This window comes from Myotis lucifugus, unplaced genomic scaffold, assembly GCF_000147115.1.
Source record: "Myotis lucifugus unplaced genomic scaffold, Myoluc2.0 scaffold_86, whole genome shotgun sequence".
In the NCBI taxonomy this organism is placed as follows: domain Eukaryota; kingdom Metazoa; phylum Chordata; class Mammalia; order Chiroptera; family Vespertilionidae; genus Myotis; species Myotis lucifugus.
Window position 1 is genome coordinate 902,440 of NW_005871134.1, and position 23,720 is coordinate 926,159.

General features: G+C 43.1%; 1 protein-coding gene across 4 annotated transcripts in view; it reads right to left on the reverse strand.

Annotated features, from left to right (window-relative positions):
• Positions 1 to 16,980: 16,980 nt before the first annotated feature.
• PAK1 (p21 (RAC1) activated kinase 1) overlaps positions 16,981 to 23,720 on the reverse strand; it is a 75,808-nt gene continuing 69,068 nt past the window's right edge. For 2 of the 4 annotated variants that reach the window (XM_014457868.2, XM_006091055.3), the window contains exons 13-15: positions 22,603 to 22,799; positions 22,073 to 22,210; positions 16,986 to 18,337 (exon numbers count right to left, since the gene is read on the reverse strand). In XM_014457868.2, the coding sequence (XP_014313354.1) occupies positions 18,251 to 18,337; positions 22,073 to 22,210; positions 22,603 to 22,799 (422 nt within the window). In that variant the 3' untranslated portion in view covers positions 16,986 to 18,250. Of the gene's footprint in view, positions 18,338 to 22,072; positions 22,211 to 22,261; positions 22,461 to 22,602; positions 22,800 to 23,720 lie in introns of those variants that run through there. The other 2 variants (XM_023755902.1, XM_023755901.1) reach the window with 2 other exon arrangements.

Sequence of the window (23,720 nt, forward strand, 5' to 3'; positions counted from 1 at the left end):
AAATGAAAAGAGTTATTAGGTAGATGGATGGTGTGATTGCAAAATTTTATAAATGTATATTAAAACCACTGAACTACACATTTAAAAATGATTAAAATAGTAAATTTCATGTTATATGTATTTTATCAAAATTTAAAAAATTAAAAGAAGGAAATTGGAGTAAACTATAGACTTTTAGTTTAAAAAATTATGTTCACATGAAAATCTGTACACAAATGTTCATAACATCTATATATATAAAAGCCTAAGCAACCAAATGACTGAACAACCAACCAACCAACCAACCAAATGATCAGTTGCTATGATGCACACTGACCACCAGAGGACAGACGCTCATGGCACTGGATCGGGCTCCCTCCTGTCTGGATCGGGCCTGAGGGGATCAGGCCCAAACCAGCTATCTGACATCCCCCGAGGGATCCTGGATTGCAAGAGGGCACAGGCCAGGCTGAGGGACCCCACTGATGCACGAATCCGTGCAATGGGCCTCTAGTTTATTTATAATAGCATATAAATGGAAAGAATCATATATGCATAAGCTGATGAATTATTAAAGAAACTTTAGTACATTCATACAATGGACTACTACTCAGCAACAAAAAAGAACACACCATTATCACATGCCACAACTGGATGGATCTCAAGAGAATTATCTGTAAAAATTACAATCACAACAGGTTACATAATCCTATTTATGTAAAATTCTGGAAATGATAAAATTATAGAAATGGAGAACAGGTTGGTCATTGCAAGGAGTTGGGATCTGAGGAGAGGGGAAGTGGATGAAGATAATTTCCAGGGCACTGCATGTAAAAATGGTGATGAGAAAAGCAGCAGCTAATGATTATATTCTTAATTTGCCCAGCATGTTGCTATGTGTATACAAACAGTCCTCAGGTTACATCGGACTCGACATATGTCGTTTTATGGTTACGTCACCATCTCCCATTTATTTATAAAAAAAAACAAGTTCCGTCATTTTGACGTATGTACATATGTGCTTTATGTTTTTTATTATTTATTTACCACAAGTAAAGGTCAGGAATTGTTATCTTTCTTTTAAAATTTTTTTTACTATTTCACTTAATTACTGCTGTGTATGTGCTCCATGTGAGTGACGTAGGTATTTATGTAGGTGGGTTCCAACTTACGGCAAAAATCGTGTTATGTCGCGCCATAGGAACGGATCTACGACGTAACCCGAGGACCTACTATAATATGAATTATCTGATTTAATCTTTTAATCATTCTACGATGTTACTGTTGTTAATTTACAAATGAGAACACTGACAATGAGAAACTGTCCAGAGTCTTATGTGTAGCTGATGAATAGGCCAGGATTTGAAAAAGAGACCTGTGGTCTACCAACCACATAACATGAACATAATAAATGCCCAATAAAATTCTTTCTCAACTACTAGATTAATCTAAATTATGACTGGAAGAAAAGAAAAACATTTTACAGCAATTTTCTATCTGAAAAAAAAGTAAAAGGAAATAGCAATACAATCACAATAGAGGCATAGTTGAGAAAAAAGAAATCTTCTGATTGGAAAATAGAGGTAAGACATACATAATAATTCAATACAACAAGAAAAAAAATATATTTTGTGATCAACCACGACCATGGTCAAAAAGATAGGAAGAGTAGAAACAGAAACAGAGGTTCATCCAATGGCCTCATTCATGATTTGAGATGCAAAAGGGTCTCTACAAATATTTTTACTAAGCCCAAGGAGATTTTGGATATATATATTTCCAAGGAAGATTTTTTCTCTGAAACATTTAAATTATCTGAAGAAATTTTCTTTAAATATAAAAAGGGGATATGGATTAAATTAAGCAGGGATTAATAACAGTTAAGTTTGAAAAAGTGATCATTTTATTCCAGGTGCTTTGAATTCTTAAAATTGTCTCTAACCATATATTTATAAATGTGGTGGTTAATAATTTTAGTTTATTCTCATGCTTGGCTGCTTTAAGTTTTTTAAATAATGATGTAGTAATGTTCTTAATTATGCCTTTTAGAAACCTGGCTATCTGGATAACAAAGCTATTCATGAGATACTGCAAGGAGTTGGGTAATGGCTGGAGGAAATAAACACCTCTCTGAGTTCTGACTTTTCAACAGTCACCTTATATAAAAACAAAAAATGCCAAGCAAAAAAACGTGTGTTCACTGATGAGAGATTGAAGCACAAAGAAGAAGAGGCTGAAGACTATGTTCCAGGGATATAATCTATACATGATAAATATTGGTTGGTAGAGGTGGGGAGGAAGAAATGAGGGAAGAGCAAGAAGAGGAAAATATGGGATTCCAAAAAGATAGCCACACACAGAATCCTGAGATGGGAAGGGGAAGCTCAGTAGTTTGGTTAGAATACAGATTTTGTGCAAGTAAAGCTGTACATGCTTAGAAAAGTGTAGTCAAACACTACCTCAACCTGTTGTGGAACAACCTCTGTAGTCAACCTTTATTATACTGACTAGGGGCCCAGTGTGCAAATTTGTGCACTTTGAAAGGAACTGTGGGCCTCGAGGCTGCAGTGTGCACAGGGGTGGGTCTCGGCCAATCCTCCACACCCCTGCCCGGCCCCTCCTGTCATGGCTCCGGTCCCCACTCCTGCCGCTGCCACTCCCACACACTCACGGCGCCAGCCCTGCTCGCACCCTTCACAGTGCAGAGCAATTGGGACCAGTGCTGTCAGCGGGTACGAGCTGTGGCTGCTGCCCCAATTGCCTTCAGGAGCAGGGGGAGATGGAGAAGCCCTGAGGGGCGATCGGGGCCAGCAGCTGCCACTTGCACCCGCTGACGGCGCTGAGTGATCGGGGCGGCAGCAGGTGCAAGCAGGGCTGGCGCCAGAAGCAGATGCGAGCACCTGGCGGGATCACGGCACATGGGAGCAAAGAATTTTCAGTAACCACTGAAGGCTTACCCCAATGACAGCGACCAAGTGCCCTGCCTTGGTCTGGCATCCCCACTCACCTGCTTCACCATCCCGCTGCAGCCAATGCCCACCACTCTGCTGCCTGCTGCTGCCCACCATGTTCCGCACTCTGCTGCCTGCTGCTGCCCACCATGTTCCGCGTGCACCCCCTGGTGGTCAGCGCACGTCATAGCGACCAGTTGTTTGGTTGTTTGGTTATTCTGGCATTCGGTCTATTTGCATATTAGGGATTTATATATATATAGATATTTTCTTTTGTAAGTTTTTTAAGAGACCTTAACCAGCCCATATGCTGAAAAACAGGAGCTTTCCACCTGACATACTTCCTAGCAATACATGGCAACCAATAAATCTGTAAAAAGAAACAGGAAATCTTCCAGTGGGCAATCAGCTGTCTAAGTACAAACAGTCCCCTAGACAATAGATGGAGCACCATTCCAGTTCTGGTGGCAGTCTATAGAGAGCAGAGGGAGATTCTAGCCCTTGGCCTAATATTGTCTGATAAATTCGTACAATGGGTTGTTCTGCAGTTGAGTTTCCTCAGGTAATATAATGGGTCAAGGGCCCATTGTGTCACACTAGCCAAAGTGGATGAGGGGCTGGCAGGTGTGGATGCAAGGTGGGAACCATAAACATCTCCTCTGGCTGATGATGCTAAACATCATCCTTGAGAGGGCTCATTATGACTCATCTGTGCAAATAGTTCCATTGGTAAAAAGACCCATTCTTTTTCACTCATAGCACTCTTCCCCTAGTCAAAGAATTTGAGAGATTTGGAATGATTGACTATCCCAACACAGAGAGTTGCTTCTGAAAAACATGAACAAATTTCTGCTCAAATAGTCCTTACACACATTCGTTTTTAACAGAGTGTTGATATTTCATTTGGTTTGGGCTTTCCCTCCTGAGATAAATTTAAGTGGGTTATTCCTAGGTTGCCACAGATAGCTGAATAAGAAACAATCTCCAGCCCTTGCTAGATAGCTCAGTTGGTTACAACACTGTCCCGACACACCAAGGTTGCAGGTTTGATTTCCAATCAAGGCACAGACAAAAAGCAACTAATGAATGCACAAATAAGTGGAACAACAAATTGATGTTTCTCTCTCCCTCCCCCTCTCATTCTAAAATGAATTTTTACTTTTAAAAAAAATGAAAGAAACAATCTCAATTTTTATAGGGAACAAAATGACTTAAGGATGCCAGGGAAGATCTACAACAAGCATGACAAACTCAAAGGCTAACACGGACCAAATAAACAAGTGTTTATGTGGGCCGCAAAAAAACAAAAGCTTCAATTTTCATAGAAACGTAGGTGTATTTCAATAGAGACATGCTGAATACAAAGGGCTGGAATAAATGAATAATCGTTAACATAAAATAATAGAACATTTTAATAAAAATTAATATTTTTCTTGAACATTAACTTACCAGACACTGAGTAACTACACAAATTAATAAGCATAACGCAAATAAACCTATTTTTCTTGTTCTCCAAAAGCGAAATATTTCCTGTTGTGCACACTAAACAAGTCAGTCCAAGACTAATGGTGTGGAAATCGGCTGCTAAAATATTCACTGCTAGTATTAGTGGATGAAATGGTGCGCCTGCACATAAGGCGCGTAAGGGAAATGAATGCAACACGATTATAGTAATCAGTCATTAGTGAACGTTGTAGTTGTTATTAATAATTATGTATAACAGGATATTGTAAAAATTAAGTTATGAAATTTTTATTAAAACATTTTTACATAACATTATATTGGCTGGGCCGCAAAAATATTCATTGTGGGCCGTATGCGGTCCGTGGGCCGCGAGTTTGACATGCTTGATCTACAAGGTTGGTCAGGTTCAACTGCTATGCTCCAGGGACATACTACCCACCTCCCAGCCTCTACCATAAATACTGAGATAGACATAACAGATGTTGCTCAATTTTAGAGTCAAGAATCACACGTACAACATGATGGATAAACATTTTTCTGAAGGGATGTTTTGGTGGAGGGACATTAGGATCAAACATCACAAATTTATTTGTCTTCTGTGCAAGTTCCAATAAATCACTTAGTTTTGGAATCTGATTTCTTGCTTTTTCTCTATCAGCCTCTGGTAAGGGTTTTATATTGTAAAATGGTTTGAGCTAAAAAACAAACAAATACAAAAGAGAATGCATTGGTTTCCATTAGAAGCATTTACAATGCTCCTGCTACTAGTATATAGCTCCACTTCTAGCCCTACTATGTGTTGCTCCATTACCATTCAACCCATCAGGACCTCTGAAATACTGTCCTGAGCCAAGGAGAGAAATTAAATGTAATCTCCGTAGGTAATTAAATGTAATCTCCATGGGTAATTAAATGTAATCTCCATACATAATTTGGAATGATTGAGTTTATATCAAAGAACCTGTTGTATTTCCACTGAAAGACTTTCATGTTCCTGTCTTGACCTTCCTTTCAGCCTGTATTCTATAACTCAAGGTAATATAATCCCTTTTCAGTTGCATTGGCTTCCAACATTTGCCCTCACTGTTCTAGAAATAGGCTTTGGCTTAAGACTGAACTGGAGTCAATCCCAGTTCTATCACTCACTTGCCTTCTTTGCCATTACCACCTGTTAAAAATCCTACCCTTAAACTGCAAAGCCCAGTCCAAATGCTACTTCTTTCATGAAGACTTAAGTATTCCTGAACTAAAGAGGCTTTGATGGTGTTAAACTCCAATGGTCCATTTTTGTGGCTCTGTATTTGTATGTCTCATTCTGTCCTCTATAGTTATCTGTGGCTATCTTAGACCAGATTCAAATCCTGGCTTCATATGCTTCTTGCTGTGTAATTCGTAGAACCATTTAAATTCTCCAAGTCTTCATTGCCCAAACCAAAAAGTAGAAGACGGGGCGGGGGGCGGGGGGTGGTAAGCTATCTACTTCTCGAGATTATTCTGAAGATTTTTTTTTTTAAATATATTTTATTGATTTTTCACAGAGAGGAAGGGAGAGAGATAGAGAGCTAGAAACATCAATGAGAGAGAAACACCGATCAGCCGCCTCCTGCACATCCCCCACTGGGGATATGCCCGCAACCCAGGCACATGCCCCTGACCAGAATCGAACCCGGGACCCCTCAGTCCGCAGGCCGACGCTCCATCCACTGAGCCAAACCGGTTTCGGCATATTCTGAAGATTAAATATGATAAAACTAGGGGCCCAGTGCACGAATTCATGCACCTTGAAAGGAACTGTGGGCTGCGAGGCTGCAGTGGGCACAGGGGCAGGTCTTGGCCCATCCTCCACACCCCCATCCAGTCCCTCCCACCACGGCCCCCAGTCCCCTGTCTGCTGGCACCCTCACTCCCAATGCCGCTGCTCCCACTCACTGATGGTCCTGGCCCTGTTCGCACCCGCTGATGGTGCAAAGCGATTAGGGCCAGCACCAGCAGTGGGTGTGAGCGGCGGCTGCTGCCCCGATTGCCCCTCAGGATCAGGGGGAGGTGGAGAAGCCCTGAGGGGTAATTGGGATTGGAAGCTGCTGCTTGTACCACTGATGGCGCCAAGCGATGGATCAGGGACAGTGCTGGGCGCCGGCAGTGGGTGTGAGTGGTGGCTCCAGTGCCAACAGCAGGTGTGAGCAGGGCCAGCACCGGCAGCAGGTGTGAGTGCCGGGCGGGACTGCGGTGTGTGGAAGCAAAGAATTTTCAGTAATCACCAGAGGCTCGCCCTGATGACAGCGATCAGCGCCCCGCCTTGGTCTGGCACCCTTGCTCACCTGCTCCACCATCCCGCCACAGCCAATGCCCTCCAAGTTCCACACTCTGCTGCCTGCTGCTGATGCCCGCCATGTTGTGTGCATGCCCCCTGGTGGTCAGCACACATCATAGCGACTGGTTGTTTGGTTGTTCCGCCATTCGATCTACTTGCATATTAGGGTTTTCTATATATAGATATGTGCAGGATCTAGGAGCATGTACAGTACATAGAAAAGTGCACAATTCACTTAGTTCCCTTACTCTCTACTGCCTCAACTGGAATGTAACTCCCTCACAGCAGAAACTGTCCATTTTTCTTTGCAATACACAGCATTTCATACTTACACCTCAGTCCATACTTGTATTAGCTATTTTAAATGTAACAGATGGCTGCTTTTATTATCATTTACCAGTTGTAGATTATTTGTGGGTGAAGTCAGTGAAGACTAACAGTGAAAGAACACAAGCACGTTTCAGTAAGGTTAACTTTGGTTCCAGAATTGCGGCAGACCTTTCATGGGAGAACTAGAGCCCAAGCATGCCCAGTGCGGGAGATAATGAGCCCTCATGGTGGCAGGGACCAGCCCACGTTCCCCACATCTCAGGGAGTGTGGTCCAGCTCCTTTCCATCTCTCCATACCCAAGAGCAGCAGCAGGGTCCACATCTAGACCTTTTTCTCCAGCTTGGTTTTCCAATAGCAGCTGTAGCAGCCAGTAATATAGGTGGCATAGCATTCGTGGTTGAAGATGTGTATAATCCATGGCTTATGCCTTTTCTGTCTTTTCTTCTGGCTCTGTACCTCAACCTTCTTGACATTCTTAAGTATGGTACACCCTTTTGCTGGAATGACAAATAAAACAATAAGGATCTAGTAGCTCCTTTAAATGTTTCCTACCCAACCATTCTACAGAAAATTCCATTAAAAAATAAATGAATTTTTAAAATTATAATCTAAGATAATGCACTGAATTCAGTGCAGAAGATTAGAGCTTCATCCAACCTTTCCCAATAACTCAAGTGTTTATTGCAGTCATTGCACCATTTAGTTTTCTCACCTCTAAAATGGAACCATATTCTCTGCACCAGCCAATTAATAGATGCTGAAGCATCATATTAGATAATATATATATGAATATGCTTTTTTAACTGTTACATGCTCTTGGAATAACTTGAGAACTTAGAGGCATGGGTGAGGTATATGAAAAATACAATCTTTGACTAATAAGTGACTCTCACACACACAGTTGCCTGCCCCTTCCCTTTCTCTCCTCTCCCATATGGAATCGGTGAGAGTCCACCTCAATTAAGAATTATGGAATATTCAAAATAGCAGTGGCTGAATTAAATTCATACAACTCAGTATCAAAAAACAATGTGATTAAGAAACAGATGACCTGACCATAGCTGGTTTGGCTCAATGGATAGAGCATCGGCCTGCGGACTGAATGGTCCCAGGTTCGATTCCAGTCAAGGGCACATCCACGGGTTGCGGGCTCGATCCCAGGTTGGGATGCAGGAGGTAGCCAGTCAATGATTCTCTCTCATCATTGATGTTTCTGTTTTTCTCTCTCTCCCTTCCTCTCTGAAATCAATAAAAATATATTAAAAAAAAGAAAGAGATGACCTAAATAGACATTTTACAATTGTAAAAGTAAAATGTATGACAATAATATTCAAAGGCCAGGAGCAGGGAAATGCTTCTAGATGGATGGGAATCATGTCTAAACTTAGGAGGCATTACTTTGTATTATGATGAAATATAATTTAATATTTCATATACCTTGTATATGCTATTTATTAGTATTCCATTATCAGGATAATGCCATGTACCAATCAAAGGAAAAACCTCAGTCACATATAAAAATAAGCATTTATGATTCACACATCTGAGCTGAACAGTTATCTGTTCTGCTGCTCTAGAATGGCCTCGGCTTGGATGACTGGGGTGACCCAGTGCTGCTCCATGTGTCACTCAACCAGGCTAGCCTAAGCATATTGTCACGGAGATGAGAAATGTCCAAGAAAGCAAGTTCCCATATGCAAGTTCCCATTTACAGCCTCTGCTTCAAGGGATGTGTGTGGTCTAAGGCAAAAGCAGACCTGGTCAACTCATGGTAGGAGAGCACCATAGATTTACTTGGCAAAGGGTGTGAACACAAAAGGTGTAACTAAAGGAAGGGCGAGAACTGGGGTCATATCTCACTATGTTACCAACAGATTTGAAAACCTCGAGGGAAAAAGCATTAGTAGAGACATAGAGGGATATTTCATAATGATTTTTTAAAAGAATTTTCAATTTATAGGCACCTAATCACATAGCCTCTCTATGGAGAAAGACAAATCCACTATCATGGTGGGAGACCTCTCAATAAAGGACATATTAAGCAGACAAAAAAGTCTGTAAGAATATGAGATTCTAACTACTTGATTAACAAATTAACCTAACAATTATCAAACACTATACTCAATGACTGCAGAATGTGCATTCTTTTCAAGTGGAAGTAGGACATTTATAAAAATGATATATTAAGCCACATAACTGGTTTTAATAAACTTCTAAACATTGAAATCTTAAGAGTGTGCTTTCTACTACATTGCAATTATACCAGAAGCCCATAAGAAGAAAATGATAACTGGAAAATTCCACATTTGGAGATTAAAAACCATTATTTTAAAATTTTTAATTTTTCTTTTACAGTTTACATTCAATATTACATTAGTTTCAAGTGTACAGCATAGTGCTTAAACATTTCTATAACTTATGTAGTGATCCCACCTATAATTCTAGTACTCACCTGGCAGCATACATAGTTATTACAATACTATTTACTATATTCCCCGTGCTGTACTTTACATCCCTGGGACTATTCTGTAACTGCCAATTTGTGCTTCTTAATTCCTTCACCTTTTCCACCCAGCTCCCCAACCCTCTCCATCAGGCAACCATCAGTTTGTTCTCTGCATCTATGAATCTGTTTTGTTTGTTCTTTATGTTTTAGATTGCACACATAAATGAAAACCTATGCTATGTGTCTTTCTCTGTCTGACTTATTTCACTTATCATGATACCCTCTTGCTCCATTGTTTAGTGTAAATGATAACATCGCATTCTTTTTTATGACCAACTAATATTGCATTGTATATAGAGGGTGACCCAAAAAACTGTATACACACTTTGAATGATTATAAAGTCAGTGTTTATTAACATACAGTTCATTTTCAAAATTTAAAAGAATCTACAGAAATGAATACTTTTTTTGGTCAATGCCTGTTTTCAAATTGATGACCTTTCTGGTCCAAACACTGCTGATAACACAAAGTAATGGAATTGCAAACATCAAGAATCATTTTTTTTTTTTTTTGGTATTAGTACCAAATTCAATTCATCAACTGTTGCCGATTTTGTATGGTAAACTTTCTCTTTTATGTGTCCTCACAAAAAAATCTAGTGGATAGATTTTCTTTGTTCAAAGACTAGTCTGGCTCCACCCATTATTTCAAATCTGTTAAACCTGAAAAGGAGTGAAAATTATGTGAGTTATCAGCTGTTAAAGTGTGTATACATTTTTGGGGGACACCTTGTATGTACCACATCTTCTTTATCAATTGTCTATCAATGGGCTTGGGTTGCTCGCATATATTGGGTATTGTAAGTAATGCTGCATTGAACATAATAGGAATGCATATACCTTTTTGAATTCGTGTTTTGGATTTCTTCTGATAAATACCCACAAGAAGGATTGCTGAATTATATGGTAGTTGTATATTTTTTTAATTTTTTAGGTTGAAATATATATTTATTTTTAATTCACATAGATACTAGTAAATTATAAAAATGTTTTCCAAAAATAACTGACCCCAGTTTACATATCCAACAAAGTTTATGAAAAGTACCGAGTATTTTGTCTTTTATAATTTTTGCCAAATTGATGAAGGTAAAATATATATATACTAGAGGCCTAGTGCACGAATTCATGCACCAGTGAGGTCCCTAGGCCTGGCCTGCAGGATTGGGCCAAAACTGGCTCTCCAACATCCCTCAAGGGGTCCCGGATATTGAGAGGTGCAGGCCAGGCCAAGGGAACCCACTGGAGCATGATCAGAGCTGGGGAGAGACGCAGGAGGTTGGCCAGCAGGGGAGGGACCGCGGGAGGGCTCCAGGGCGTGTCCGGCCCTTCTCGCTCAGTCCTGATCTGCCTGACCCCAGCAGCAAGCTAACTATTGGTCAGAACATCTGCCCCCTGGTGGTCAGTGCACATCATAGCGAGCAGTTGAGTGGCCTTAGCGTATCATTAGCATATTATGCTTTGATTGGTTGAACGGCCGACTGGTTGACCAGACACTTAGCATATTAGGCTTTTATTATATAGGATATTTTTTTTAATTTTTATTTTTTTAAATTTTATTTTATTGTTTAAAGTATTACAAATAGTAGTACATATGTCTCCTTTTTTCCCCATTGACCTCGCCCCAGCCTCCCCTACCCCCCTGCACATGCTCTCACCCCCCACACCCAGTGTCTTGGGTCCATTGGTTATGCTTATATGCATGCATACAAGTCCTCTGGTTGATCTCTTAACCGCCCCCCCCCCCCCCCCCCCAAAAAAAGAACCACGCGTGGAAGGGGTCAGGATTTTGAGTTGACAGTCCGTCGATGCTCTTACTCTGGTCCATCTTTGGTACCGCTTTATTATGTCTTTATATCACTGCATGGGAGAACATATTTGCCAATGTTATCTCCGATAAGGGTTCAATCTCCAACATTTACAGGGGACTCATACAACTTAACAAAAGGAAGATAAACAATCCAATCAAAAAATGGGCAAAAGACCTAAATAGACACTTTTTGAAAGAGGACATACAGAAGGCCAGGAGACATATGAAAACATGCTCAAAGTCACTAATCATCCAAAAGATGCAAATCAAAACAACAATGAGGTACCATCTCACACCCGTCAGAATGGCTATCATCAACAAATCAACAAACAACAAGTGCTGGCGAGGATGCAGAGAAAAAGGAACCCTCATGCACTGCTGGTGGGAACGCAGAATGATGCAGCCACTGTGGAGAACAGTATGGAGTTTCCTCAAAAAAATAAAAATGGAACTCCCATTTGACCCAGTCATCCCACTTCTAGGAATATATCCCAAGAAACTAGAAACACCAATCAGAAAGGATATATGCACCCCTATGTTCATAGCAGCATAATTCACCATAGCTAAGATTTGGAAACAGCCTAAGTGCCCATCAGCAGATGAGTGGATTAAAAACCTGTGGTACATCTACACAATGGAATACTATGCTGCGGTAAAAAAGAAGGAACTCTTACCATTTGCAACAGCATGGATGGAACTGGAGAGCATTATGCTAAGTGAAATAAGCCAGTCAGAGAAAGATAAATACCACATGATCTCACTCATTTGTGGAATATAGAGAACAACATAGACTGATGAACAGGGACAGATCCAAGGATGGAGAAACAGCGATCAGACTATCAATCCCCAGAGGGAAAGTAGGGGAGGGTGGGGGTAAGGGGAAGAGATCAACTAAAGGAACTCTTACCATTCCCAACAGCATGGATGGACGTGAAGAGCATTATGCTAAGTGAAATAAGCCAGTCAGAGGAAGATACCACACGATCTCACTCCTTTGTGGAATGTATATTTTATTTTTTTGAGGAACCTGCATAATTATACACCATATTTTTTTTTAAATCCATGGTCAAAGGAAAAAAAAATCACAATGGAAATAAGAAAAAAAGTCTGAACTAGTTGATGATGAAACTACAGAAACTTGGAGTCTTTGCTACAAATATCGAATTATCCAAGAAAAATGTTTTGAACAAACAACTTTGACTAAGAGGATGGCAAACAGTTTGAATACTGGATAAAAGGCAGCATTTTAACCAGAATAATTACCACACTATTTCCCACATATCTGCATGCCCTTTATATTTGAGTCTACCAGCCCAGTAGCCAAGTCCACACTGAAATTTCAATAACGTGGTTTTTTTCGGGGGGCGGGGGAGCGACGATCAATAAATACTGCTTCCCTTCCAGAGCTCCCCTGGTTTCCAATCCCATACGTCCGACATACTGAAATGTCCACTTGCATTTCTCACGTGTCTCGCAAATGTAATATTCCAAAACCGAATACCTGATTTTCCCTCCAGGACCCATTTCTCCCCAAGTTCCTCCCATCTCAGGAGGGGGCACCACTGTTCAACCAGGTGCTGGTGTCCAAAACCAGGGGGTGCTGGTGAGTGTGGCTCAGTGGTTGACCCCAGACCCGAGAACCAAGAGGTCCCCGGTTGATTCCCCGGCGGGGCACAGGCCAGGGTGTCTGTCCGCTGGATCCCCAGCAGGGGGCGCGCAGGAGGCAGCCAATGGGTGATGCTTCTCTCTCATCCATGTTTCTCTCTCTATCCCTCTCTTTTCCTCTCTCTTTAAAAATCAGTCAAAAAAACCCACATATTTTTTAAAACCCAGGGCGCCCTGCCAGGATGGAGGACCTAGAAGAGACAGCCTCCCGCCATAAGCCAGGAACCTGGACAGAGCTCCTTACACACGATGCTCAGACGCTGGACTCCGCGCAGCTGGGCTGTGACCCCCCAGACAAAGGCGCCGGGCCCTCCACACCTGCGGGGACTTCCCGATAGGCCCACCCGCAGGCCGGCCCGGGTCTGCGGTCCCTCCGAGAGGTGGCCCCAGGGCCCGCACAGGTGGAAGCCCTTTGGGCCTCAGCTGCCCCACCAGCCCCGCAGGTAATGGCAGCCCCAGGTCCAACCGACCCTGGGAGCTGACTGAGCCCACGGGCCGCGGGTCTGACTGCCACCCTGATCAGGAACGTAGCTCCCGTTTCGGAAGATGTTAATGGGAAGCGGGGAGCTGGACACTTGACTTACCGTGACTTCACAGCCCAAGCTCAGGCCTGGGCTTCGCACTGACCAGACCAGCGTCTCTCAAGATGGAGGCCGGGCTGAGGACGCGCCTGCGGGCCGGGGGCGTGGCCGGGGCGTGGCTGGGGGCGTGTCCGGGGCGTGGCCTCTGAGGCCTCCTCAGCTTCCGGGAGGCTGCAGTGAAAGCCCAACCCCAACCTTAGCTTGCAGCAGCACATCTGAAATGTGCCTTTTAGGCTGTACTCCCTGCTTGATTCTGCTTTGGTTCTTATAAAAATAACAAGTATAAACTTGGTTCTTGTTAATCATTCAGTGTAGGCATTAAATATTTTTTGCAGCCTGGTTATTTGTTGTTTTTTTCCTAACCTGCTTAAAACTAGCCTGTTCTAGTTTTGTTTAATCTTTGATTCCTCTATTTCTCTAGCTTTGACCTGAGTTCTGAGCACTAAACCCAGCTGCCTGGGTCCTTGACAGATGGCTGAGAGCAGATAGAACCTTCAGGGTGTTCTGGGCAGAATCCTTAGATGGCACATTGATTCAAGCCTAAAATCCTGAGCAGAAAATCCAGCCGTGCTGTGCCCAGAGTTCTGACATATAGAAAAATTTGTGCTATTTTAAGCCACAATGTTTGTGGTAATTTATTATGTAGCAATAGAAAACTAACACAGAGGAGACAGATATGTTCAGTGCCAATATAAAATTAGACAAGTAGCAATTGTCTATGAGTTTCAGAGTTCTCTTGTCTCCATCACTCTGCAGACATAATCTTTTAAAAAGGCAAGAAAATATGCTGTTAAGCTGCCTAAGCATGAAGAATATTCCATTATCTGAGTGGATGGCTAGATATCCCAGCAGTAAACAGTCATCCCTATAATGGAAGGGTCACAGGACAGTCAATGCTTCTGTTTTGACATCCAACTAATCAGACAACTTTAAGACTGCAGAGGGGCAATCAGTTAACAATTCCTCAGGCCTCATCAGACTAACCAGTTTACCATTGCAATCTCAAAGTGAACAGGTAGTCTGGGTTCTCATCACTCCCATACCATCATCTAACATTCCTTCTCTCTTACACATAAGCAATCCAATTTCAGTAACTGCATGGAGGACCTCCTGTGCCTTTCTTACACAAAACAATTTTGGGGGGGTCACCAATCTTAATACATTGACCCCTTGATCTAAAAGCCATAAGCTGACAGCATCTATTGCCTGAAGATGGGGCTGGGGAGGTTGATGGTTGACTTGTGTCAACTTGACTGGGCCATAAGATGCCCAGTATAGTATCTGGTTAAACATTATTTCTGGGCGTATTTGCAGGGTGTTTCCACAAGAGATTAGCATTTGAATTGAAGGGCTGAGTAAAGTAGATGGCCCTCCCCAGTGTTGGTGAGCATCATCCAATTAGTTGAGGGGCTAAATAGAAAACGGTGGAGGAAGGTTGCTTTTTGCTAGACTACTGAGCTGGGACATTGACCTTCTGCCCTTGGTGCTCCTGGTTCTGACATCAGACTTTGACTGAAATCTACACCATGGGCTCTCTGACTGTCAGACTTTTAAACGACTAGTTTTTCTTGGTCTCCAACTTCCAGACACAGATCATGAAACTTCTCAGACTCCATAACTGCTTGAGCCAATCTATACTAATAAAAGGGTAATATGCTAATTAGACCAGATAGATTGGACAAATTCTGGACGTCCTTCCTGACAAAGCTGGGGCCTGGGCGGCGCCGCCTGGGGTCCCGGGTGCCTGCGGCCAGTCAGAGGGAGGGAAGCCTGGGTCCTGGTTGCTTGTGGCCAGCCGGAAGAGGGAAGCCTAGGTCACGGGTGCAGGGGCCGAGGCAGAGGTGGTTAGGGGTGATTAGGCAGGCAGGCAAGCGGTTAGGGGCGATAAGGCAGGCAGGCGAGCAGTTAGGAGCCAGCAGTCCTGGATTGCGAGAGGGATGTGCAACTGTCAGTTGCAGAATCAGGCCTAAACCAGCAGTCGGACATCTCACGAGGGATGTGAGAGGGTACAGGCCGGGCTGAGGGACACCCCCCCATGCATAAATTTGGTGCACCGGGCCTCTAGTCTATATATATACAACACTAATATGCAAATAAACTGAAAGGCGGAACAACCAAACAACCGGTTGCTATGACATGCAATGACCACCAGGGGTGCAGGCAGAACATGGCAGGCGTCAGCGGCAGGTGGCAGAGCGCAGAACCTGAGGGCGTTGGCTGTGGCGGGATGGTGGAGCAGGGTGAGTGGGGATGCCAGACTAAAGGGCGGGGGCACCGGGTTGCTGCCATGGGGGTGAGCCTCCGGTGGTTACTGAAAATTCTTTGCTCCCGCGTGCCACAGTCCCACTGGGCGCTCACGCCTGCTGCCGGGGCCAGAGCTGCTGCTTCCAGCGCCCTGTGCCGGCCCTGATCAGTTGGCGCCGTCAGCGGGTGCGAGTGGCAGCTGCCGGCTTCAATCACCCCTCAGAGCTTCTCCACCTCCTCCTGCTCCTGAAGGGTGATCAGGGCTGACAGCCGCCTCTCATACCCACTACCAGCAACAGCCCTGCTTGCACCCACTGCTGGCGCTGGCCCACTCACACTGGCAGCCAGTGCCAGAGCCGCCGCTCTCACCCACTGCCAATGCCCTGGGCCGGTCCCAATAGCCCCTGAGAGCTTCTCCACCTCCCCCTGCTCCTGAGGGGTGATCGGGGCAGCAGCTGCCACTTGCACCCCCTGATGGCGCTGGCCCCAATTGCTCCGTGCCAACAGGGGTATGAGCAGGGCCGGCGCCGTGAGCGCGTGGGAGTGGCGGTAGCGGGAGTGGGAACCCGGGCCGCAACAGGAGGGGCCAGGCGGGGGCGTGGAGGATGGGCCGATACCCGCCCCTGTGCCCACCGCAGCCTTGCGGCCCACAGTTCCTTTCAAGGTGCATGAATTCGTGCACTGGCCCCTAGTACCTTATAATATTCAAATATTTTGGCCCATTTCTCTTAATTTATATTTAAAATAAAAGTGTTAAGAAAGAGCCTGGCTAGCATGGCTCAGTGGTTGAGCGTCGACCTATGAACCAGGTCACGGTTTGGTTCTGGTCAGGGCTCATGCCCCAGTTGTGGGCTCGATCCTCAGTGTGGTGTGTGCAGGACGCAGTCTATCAATGATTCCCTCTCATCACTGATGTTTCTATCTCTCTCTCCCTCTCCCTTCCTCTCTAAAATATTTTTTTTAAAGAAAAAATACACATTGAAATATATAGGGGTAAAGGGGCATTTTATCTGCACTTAATCTCAAATGGAGAAGAAAAATATATATTTATTTCATAAATTTGTTTTCTTTAGTTTGAGATTATGTCAAAATAAAAAAAAAAACAGGAAATAAAGGAAAAAAGAAAGGCATATACGCCAAGTAGAGTATTTTCATCCTCTTTTATTGAAGGAAATAAAACCTGTGCTGCAGAGGCAGTAGTACCTCAGAGCATAACAAGGTAGCCAATGGGGCTGACATGACAAGCCACAATGCTGGCCAGGGGTCCTACCATAGTGGCAGGACCAAAACCACAAAGATAGCAGGAGGTAGCAAACATCCCAAACACCCAGTGCAAGCATTTCCATTTGCAGAGAGCTTGGCCATGCATTGTGAAAACAGGGTCCCCTCACAGCTGGCAGAGTATCATCTCAAGCCACCAAGTCCATCCAAACTAACATGTGGTCTCAGATTTGGAGATCCTTCCCTTTGACCGAAAGATTCAGGCCATTGGAAGATCTCACTTAACCTTTCAGCTCCTTATCCCAAAAGGAAAAAGAGACTGAGTTCTTAAAATATCACATAGGTATAGCTGGACAGGTACTGATATCCAGCCTTGTTCTAAAAGCAGCTAATGTTTTCTCTCCTGACTTCTCACACTGCTCTCAGCATAGGCCCTAGGAAACTTCTCAGTGTTCTAAACAAGGACAGAATGGGGAGCAGCAGTCTAAAGGATGTAGGGAGTCAAAAGCTGCTACATAGATAGCCAAGACCATCTCACAAGAAATAGCATGGGGAACACTACTGGGTCAAGATCCTCCCAAGCAGCTGTAGAAGCACACACAAGGAAAAATGTGGTAGCCCTCTCTTCCCATCTCAGTATCAGCTGTGCCACAGACATGGTCCAGGAAGCTGAGTCATTTCATGTCCCTGACAGATTATCAACCACCAGGGCATTCCTCAAGCTGTTCCAATTTTCAAGTACAATACGGTGTTTGGGCAGTTCAGTCACAGAAAATCAAGAACTAAAGAAGCCTCAACCAATTACAAATTGATAATGTTATAAAGCCAAAAATTTATACAGCCAAAAAACGGATTGGCCTGGGGTTTGGGAAGAGGTGGTATGTGAAGAAGATTTTGCTAGGTAGAAACAGGAGTCCAAGGGTTTATTCCTATGAGCTCGGATCATAAACCATCCTCACATCCGCAGATCAGGAGGAAATTCCTTATTCAGATGGCCGTCATCTGAGTAGTCAGTTGCATTTCTCTTCAATGCTGGACACATGGTTTTCAAGGATCAAAGTCTTGAGAGCACTAGACCAGGAAATGGGAGGAGCAAGGCAAGGAAGAGAGAGCATCAAGGGTTGGAATTTCTGGAATTAGCATTAATTTCACGGTAGGCTTGGTACAAGGAGGCTGGGGTGAGCGTGGTTTTAGTGATTGTTCTTGGTTGCCTCCTTTGCTGCAGCGATGAGTGGAGTGAGGCTGGAGAGGGGTTTGGCAATCTTCAGGAACTGATGCTAGAAAAGAAAAAAAAGAGCAAAAGACACATGACTATTGACCATTCTTCCTCAGCAGCCATTACAATATGTTAAGGGCATCCATGTCTACCTGGAGAGCTTCAGATTATCCCCAAATTGAAGAACATCTTTAAAAGATAACAACCCATTCTGGAAAACCATTTGGCAGTATCTACTTTCAACTAAACACAATCTGTCCTATATCCCAGCAATTCCACTCCTGGGGATATTTCCAAGAGGAGTTTGTGTATCCATCAAAAGACAGACATAAGGCTGTTCATCACAGCTTTACTTCTAATAGCCATAACTAAAAAGAACCCAAATATCCAAGAGAATGGAAGGATGAATAATGTTATAGTCATAAAATACTATGCAGAAAATTACACAGAAATACAATAAATAAATGGTAAACTGACAATGAGACAAAGCCCACAAACATTATGTTGAATGAAAGAAGCCAGATACAGAGGAGTTTATATTATACTAGAGGCCCATTGCACGAAGAGATTCATGCAATAGGCCTTCTTTCCCCTGGCTGCCAGCACCAGTTTTCCTCTGGCACCCGGGACCCAGACCTTCACTCTGGCCACCGCCTTACATCTTCACTCTGGACACAGTATTCGCTGTGGCTGGAGCCTTCAGTCTTTGCTCCTTGCTCCGGCGGGAGTCTTCAGTCTCCGGCCAGAGCTGCTCCTGTAGCTCCTTCCGCCCCCCACCCTCCCCCTCAAAGCTTGATCACTGCTTTGCCTGCAGACCTCGCTGACGGGCTCCTGGGTTCCAGGGGGCCGTCTTGCCTGCGGCCCAGCTTTCCAATCACGATCATGGGCCGCAGGCAGGGCGGCTCCTGGGTCCCAGGGAGCCGCCTTTGCCTGCGGCCTGGTTTCCGATCATGATCACGATCACGGCGCCAAGCCCCGCCGCCCAGGGCCGCACACGGGGGGTCCCGGCTGGGGGCGGGGCTTAGGCTGCACACGGGGCCCGGATGGCGGCTTGCACTGGCCTGCCCTGCCTGCCGTATGCAAATTAGCCACCATCTTTGTTGATGGTTAATTTGCATATCATGCTGATTAGCCAATGGGAGGCGCAGCGAAGGTACAGTCAATTACCATATTTGTCTATTATTAGATAGGATTAGGTAAGACTAAACTATGGTGATAATCAGAACAACAATTACCTCTGTGGGAAGGTATTGACTAATCATGACTCAATGATATATTGAAATACTGCGTTTTAGGAGCATATGAGACCACAGAATTTGTTGTGCTATCCTTGAATCCAGTAAGGCTAATTAATCCAGTAAGGACGTGATCAATAGCTTGGTCCTAACCCAAATCACTTTCATTGGACTGTACTTTGGGCCATATCCCCAACTATTAAAGAAGACTTTTTGGAGAAAACACCATATGAAAACGGCATGTACACTTTCAATAAAACTGTTATGAAAAACAATTCTTTACATAACTCAATCTCTTAACTAAAAATGATTTTCCTTACATTTATTAGTAAAAAAGCTTTGTGCCTTGAGAATAGGGGATATTTCTTCAATTTGATAAGAATATAGGAACTATCACATTTCCTTTCCAGTCCGACTAAGAGAAAACTTGGAACTAAATTTGATGTTTAAACAAAACAATTTAACTCAAATTATTTGCATATTTAATTTTTTTTGCCATCCTTATAAGTCCCTTTTTAATCATGCTGTATATGTGTACAGACACACAGAGAGACAATATATATAGATTCTTTGCTAGCAAGTTGCTTCAACTTCCTTTTGGACAGAGATAGAACATAAAGAGGTACTAAGAACAAGAAGTTACAATTATTATGAAAGGAATAAAAGATCTGGCTAAATCATGCAGACATAAATTCCAACATAAGATCCTATGTACTTCTGTTCACATATGTGTTTGCACTGGAGAAATAGATGTGAAGCTTTCATTCTTTAAGATTCCAAGAGTCGTGGTTTTTAAACATTTACAATGTACAGTAACGTTAAAGAGCCCATGTCCTCAGATCACATGTTCTATGAGCCTCTGAGCTGAGAAAGCAGCATGATCAAATATCCAACTGAGAGGCTTCAGTTTCCTTCTCTATATAGTGAACAAAGTAGACTAGATAAACCCTAAGGCCCTTCCAGTTTTCACTCTCTTTGAGCCAAAAGAGCAGTGGCCAAGGGCACACAAACTTGAGAGCCTAATGAACATAGGTTGAAATCCTGGTTACCCGCTTATCAGTTATGTAATCATAAAAAAGTTACTAAATGCTTGAATTCTCTCTTTTTTTTCATGTGTAAACTTGGGAATAACAGAAGCTATAACTCTCAGGTTGTTATAAAGTATGAATGAAAAATATATAAAGTTCTTAGTGCCTAGAGTGTGGTAAAGATTCAAAATCCTGCATTTATTATTAGTTACATTATTATATCGAGAAAACTCTAGAGGGCACTACTCTTTCAATAACTACAATTTGGCACCTAATTAACAATATCTTCAGTCACAGCCTTAACATAGTATTTGCACATTTCCCAATGCCTCGGGTTTCCTGAACAAACCTCATATGAAAGGCCAAGGGATCCTATCTGTACTGCGTGTTATAAGGGGTTTTTAGTCCCAAAGGATTCTAGAGACGATTGGATTACACTTGGCAGAACCCAGATCCCATATCTAATTGACCAATGCTCTGTAACCAGTAACCCCAATTACAAAGAAATGCTAAATATGTTCCAGAGGGTAACATTTCAATTTAAGCAATTCCATTCAATTTAACAGATTTCTTCTAAATACCTATTCTGAACTAGGTCCTAGCTATAAGAGGAGACCCAGAGGTTAATAAAATGGAGGTTGTAATCTAGTGGGAAAAACAGAAATGTGCATTAACTAACTTTAATGCAGGGCAGTGTGGTAGATCTTGCTCTGCCCTGCCCTGCTTAGTTGCTCTTGGTCCTAACACAAAAGTGACTGACTGGGCATGCCTACAGATGACTCACTGTTATAAAGTTATGTGATACTTATTATTAAATCACCATAGGCAATGTAGTAAAATATACTAGTAATAAGAAATTGTACCTGAAACATAAGTGTTAAATACAAATAATGTGGCCTGCTAAAGACAGCTTTTGCAACCCTGTGAAATAATTAGGCTGTCTATTCAGAATTCAGCAGGTGGTAGTATAAAAGACATAGTAAACCCCTGACTTTAGGCTTTGCCAAGTCTGGCAGAATATCACTGCCACCATCTGAGAGGGTTTCAACTGAAGAAACAGGGAAGACTTGAAAAGCTGCACTCTAACGATCCCCCAAACTTATGACCTCTGATACCCTTTACTGAAAATGCATTTTTTGAGCTTATCTCCAGTAAAATATAACTTTTGTAATATTTTCATATTAGAGAGCATCTTCTACCAAAGACTCAAACTCTGCTAGACCAAACCAGGCAGAACAAAACAAGTGCTAAAGGAAGATACAAGCAAAGTTCAATAGGAGCCCAGATAGATCTTTCAGCTGAGCCTGGGAGAATGCAGAGTTTTAACAGGCTGAAGAAGAGCCTAAGGGAGTGACAGGAGCAGAAGCCCAGGATGAAGAAGGTTAGGGACCTGGGAATATAGGTTGAGTGCAAAAGTGGTAAGAGAGAAGCCAGGTTCTATAAAAACCCATACCTCACAGACAAAAATGAAGCAAAACGGGCTTGGTTTAGTGGTTTCCCCAAACCAGGGGCTTCTCTGCATAGACCAGTTACCTGTAACAGCTCTTTAGCTGAACCTCTCTTCTCCACATCCATCTCAAGACAGCGGTTCAGAAAGTCTCGGAAGATAGATGACAGCTTCTCTGGGTTCTGAAGCTCTGGGGTCCCATTGGTGGCAATGAGGTACAAGGCCTGACAACACAAGTGGAAAATCACCTTAGGTTCCAAATGAGGTTCTCACTTGGCCCCAGACATGCCCTCTAGAAATTCGGTCAGCTGCTTTATGCTTCTAGGACACAAAGAGGCAGCTTTGGTATATTGGAAAGACTATGACCAAGGATCAAGTTTAACATTGAAAAGCCATGTGACCACGTGCAAGCCAGTGAGCTTCCAACTTTCTCATCTGTAAAACAGGGATGATAATAGTGCTTATCCCACACGTCTGTAAAAATAAAACAAGGCAGTATATTGGAAAGCACTTGGTAAATGATGAAGTGTGCTACATACCTAAAGGTTAATTATTATTCTTGATTACAGATCTCTAGGTTTCAGTATGCATTTGAAATGGGACTAGCAACACTCACTCTCAGAGGGTTTTCATTGAGGTACGGGGGCTCCCCTTCAATCATTTCGATGGCCATGATGCCCAGGGACCAGATGTCAACCTTGGGCCCATAGGCTTTCCGCGTCACAACCTCTGGTGCCATCCAGTACGGGGTTCCCACCATGGTGCTCCGTTTGCTCTGCTCTGGGGTGATCTGGGCACAGAATCCAAAATCAGCTAGAAAAAGAAAAGAAGGAAAGGAATTGTGTTTAGGGTACTCTTTCGTGAGTATTGACTATATGCCTACCCCCAGGTGTCAATCTCTGCCTCACTCCCTCTCTCTCCAAAGCTGGAGTCACATAATTGCCACTTTCATGCCCAGCTCCTAGCCTGTCCCCTGTTCAACCTTAAAGAGAAGTAGGAGCAACATAACAAATATCACCTCTGGCCTTTTATCCATCCTCAAGCCAAAAGGACTAGACATTAAAGTCCAAGCTGCCCATTTGGCCTTGATTACTTGCTCCAATTCTTCTTTCTTCTTGAAAACAATCCCCATATCCCAAAATCTGGCAGGTAGGTCCTTGCTTTACTTCCTGGGCATGAGTCTCAGACTTAATCTCTAATCACTTACAATGAGGCAGGGCCCTACTTTTATCAGTTCCTCACCCTGTGGCCAGAGCAGAGACTGAGAACAGTCTCCCCATCCACCTATGACACAACTGTTTGTCTGGACTACTGGTCCTTACACTTTTATTCTGACTGAAGTTCATTTACATTACACTGCAATTATATGTTTATTTAAATTACGAGGCCTTTGATAGGAAGAACTGTCTTCTCACTCATTTTTTTATTCCAAGAGGGTCTGGAATATAACAGACATATAATACTGAATGGATGACTGAGTGACAAAAATTACACTAAACTCATTTTTGTAATTATGTATTTCATGTAGACTGAGAACTACTTGAAGAAAGGCAAAAGCGTCCTCCGTATCCATCAGAAGACCTAGCACATAGGGGGCATTCAGCACATTTTTTTGGCTAAATGTATAAATGAATGAAAAAAAATGACACCTTATATAGTAGTAATATAAAGATCCGAGGAAATGCTCTTTGGTGAGTGCTCTAGCTACTATTATATGAACACTGTCCCACAGGA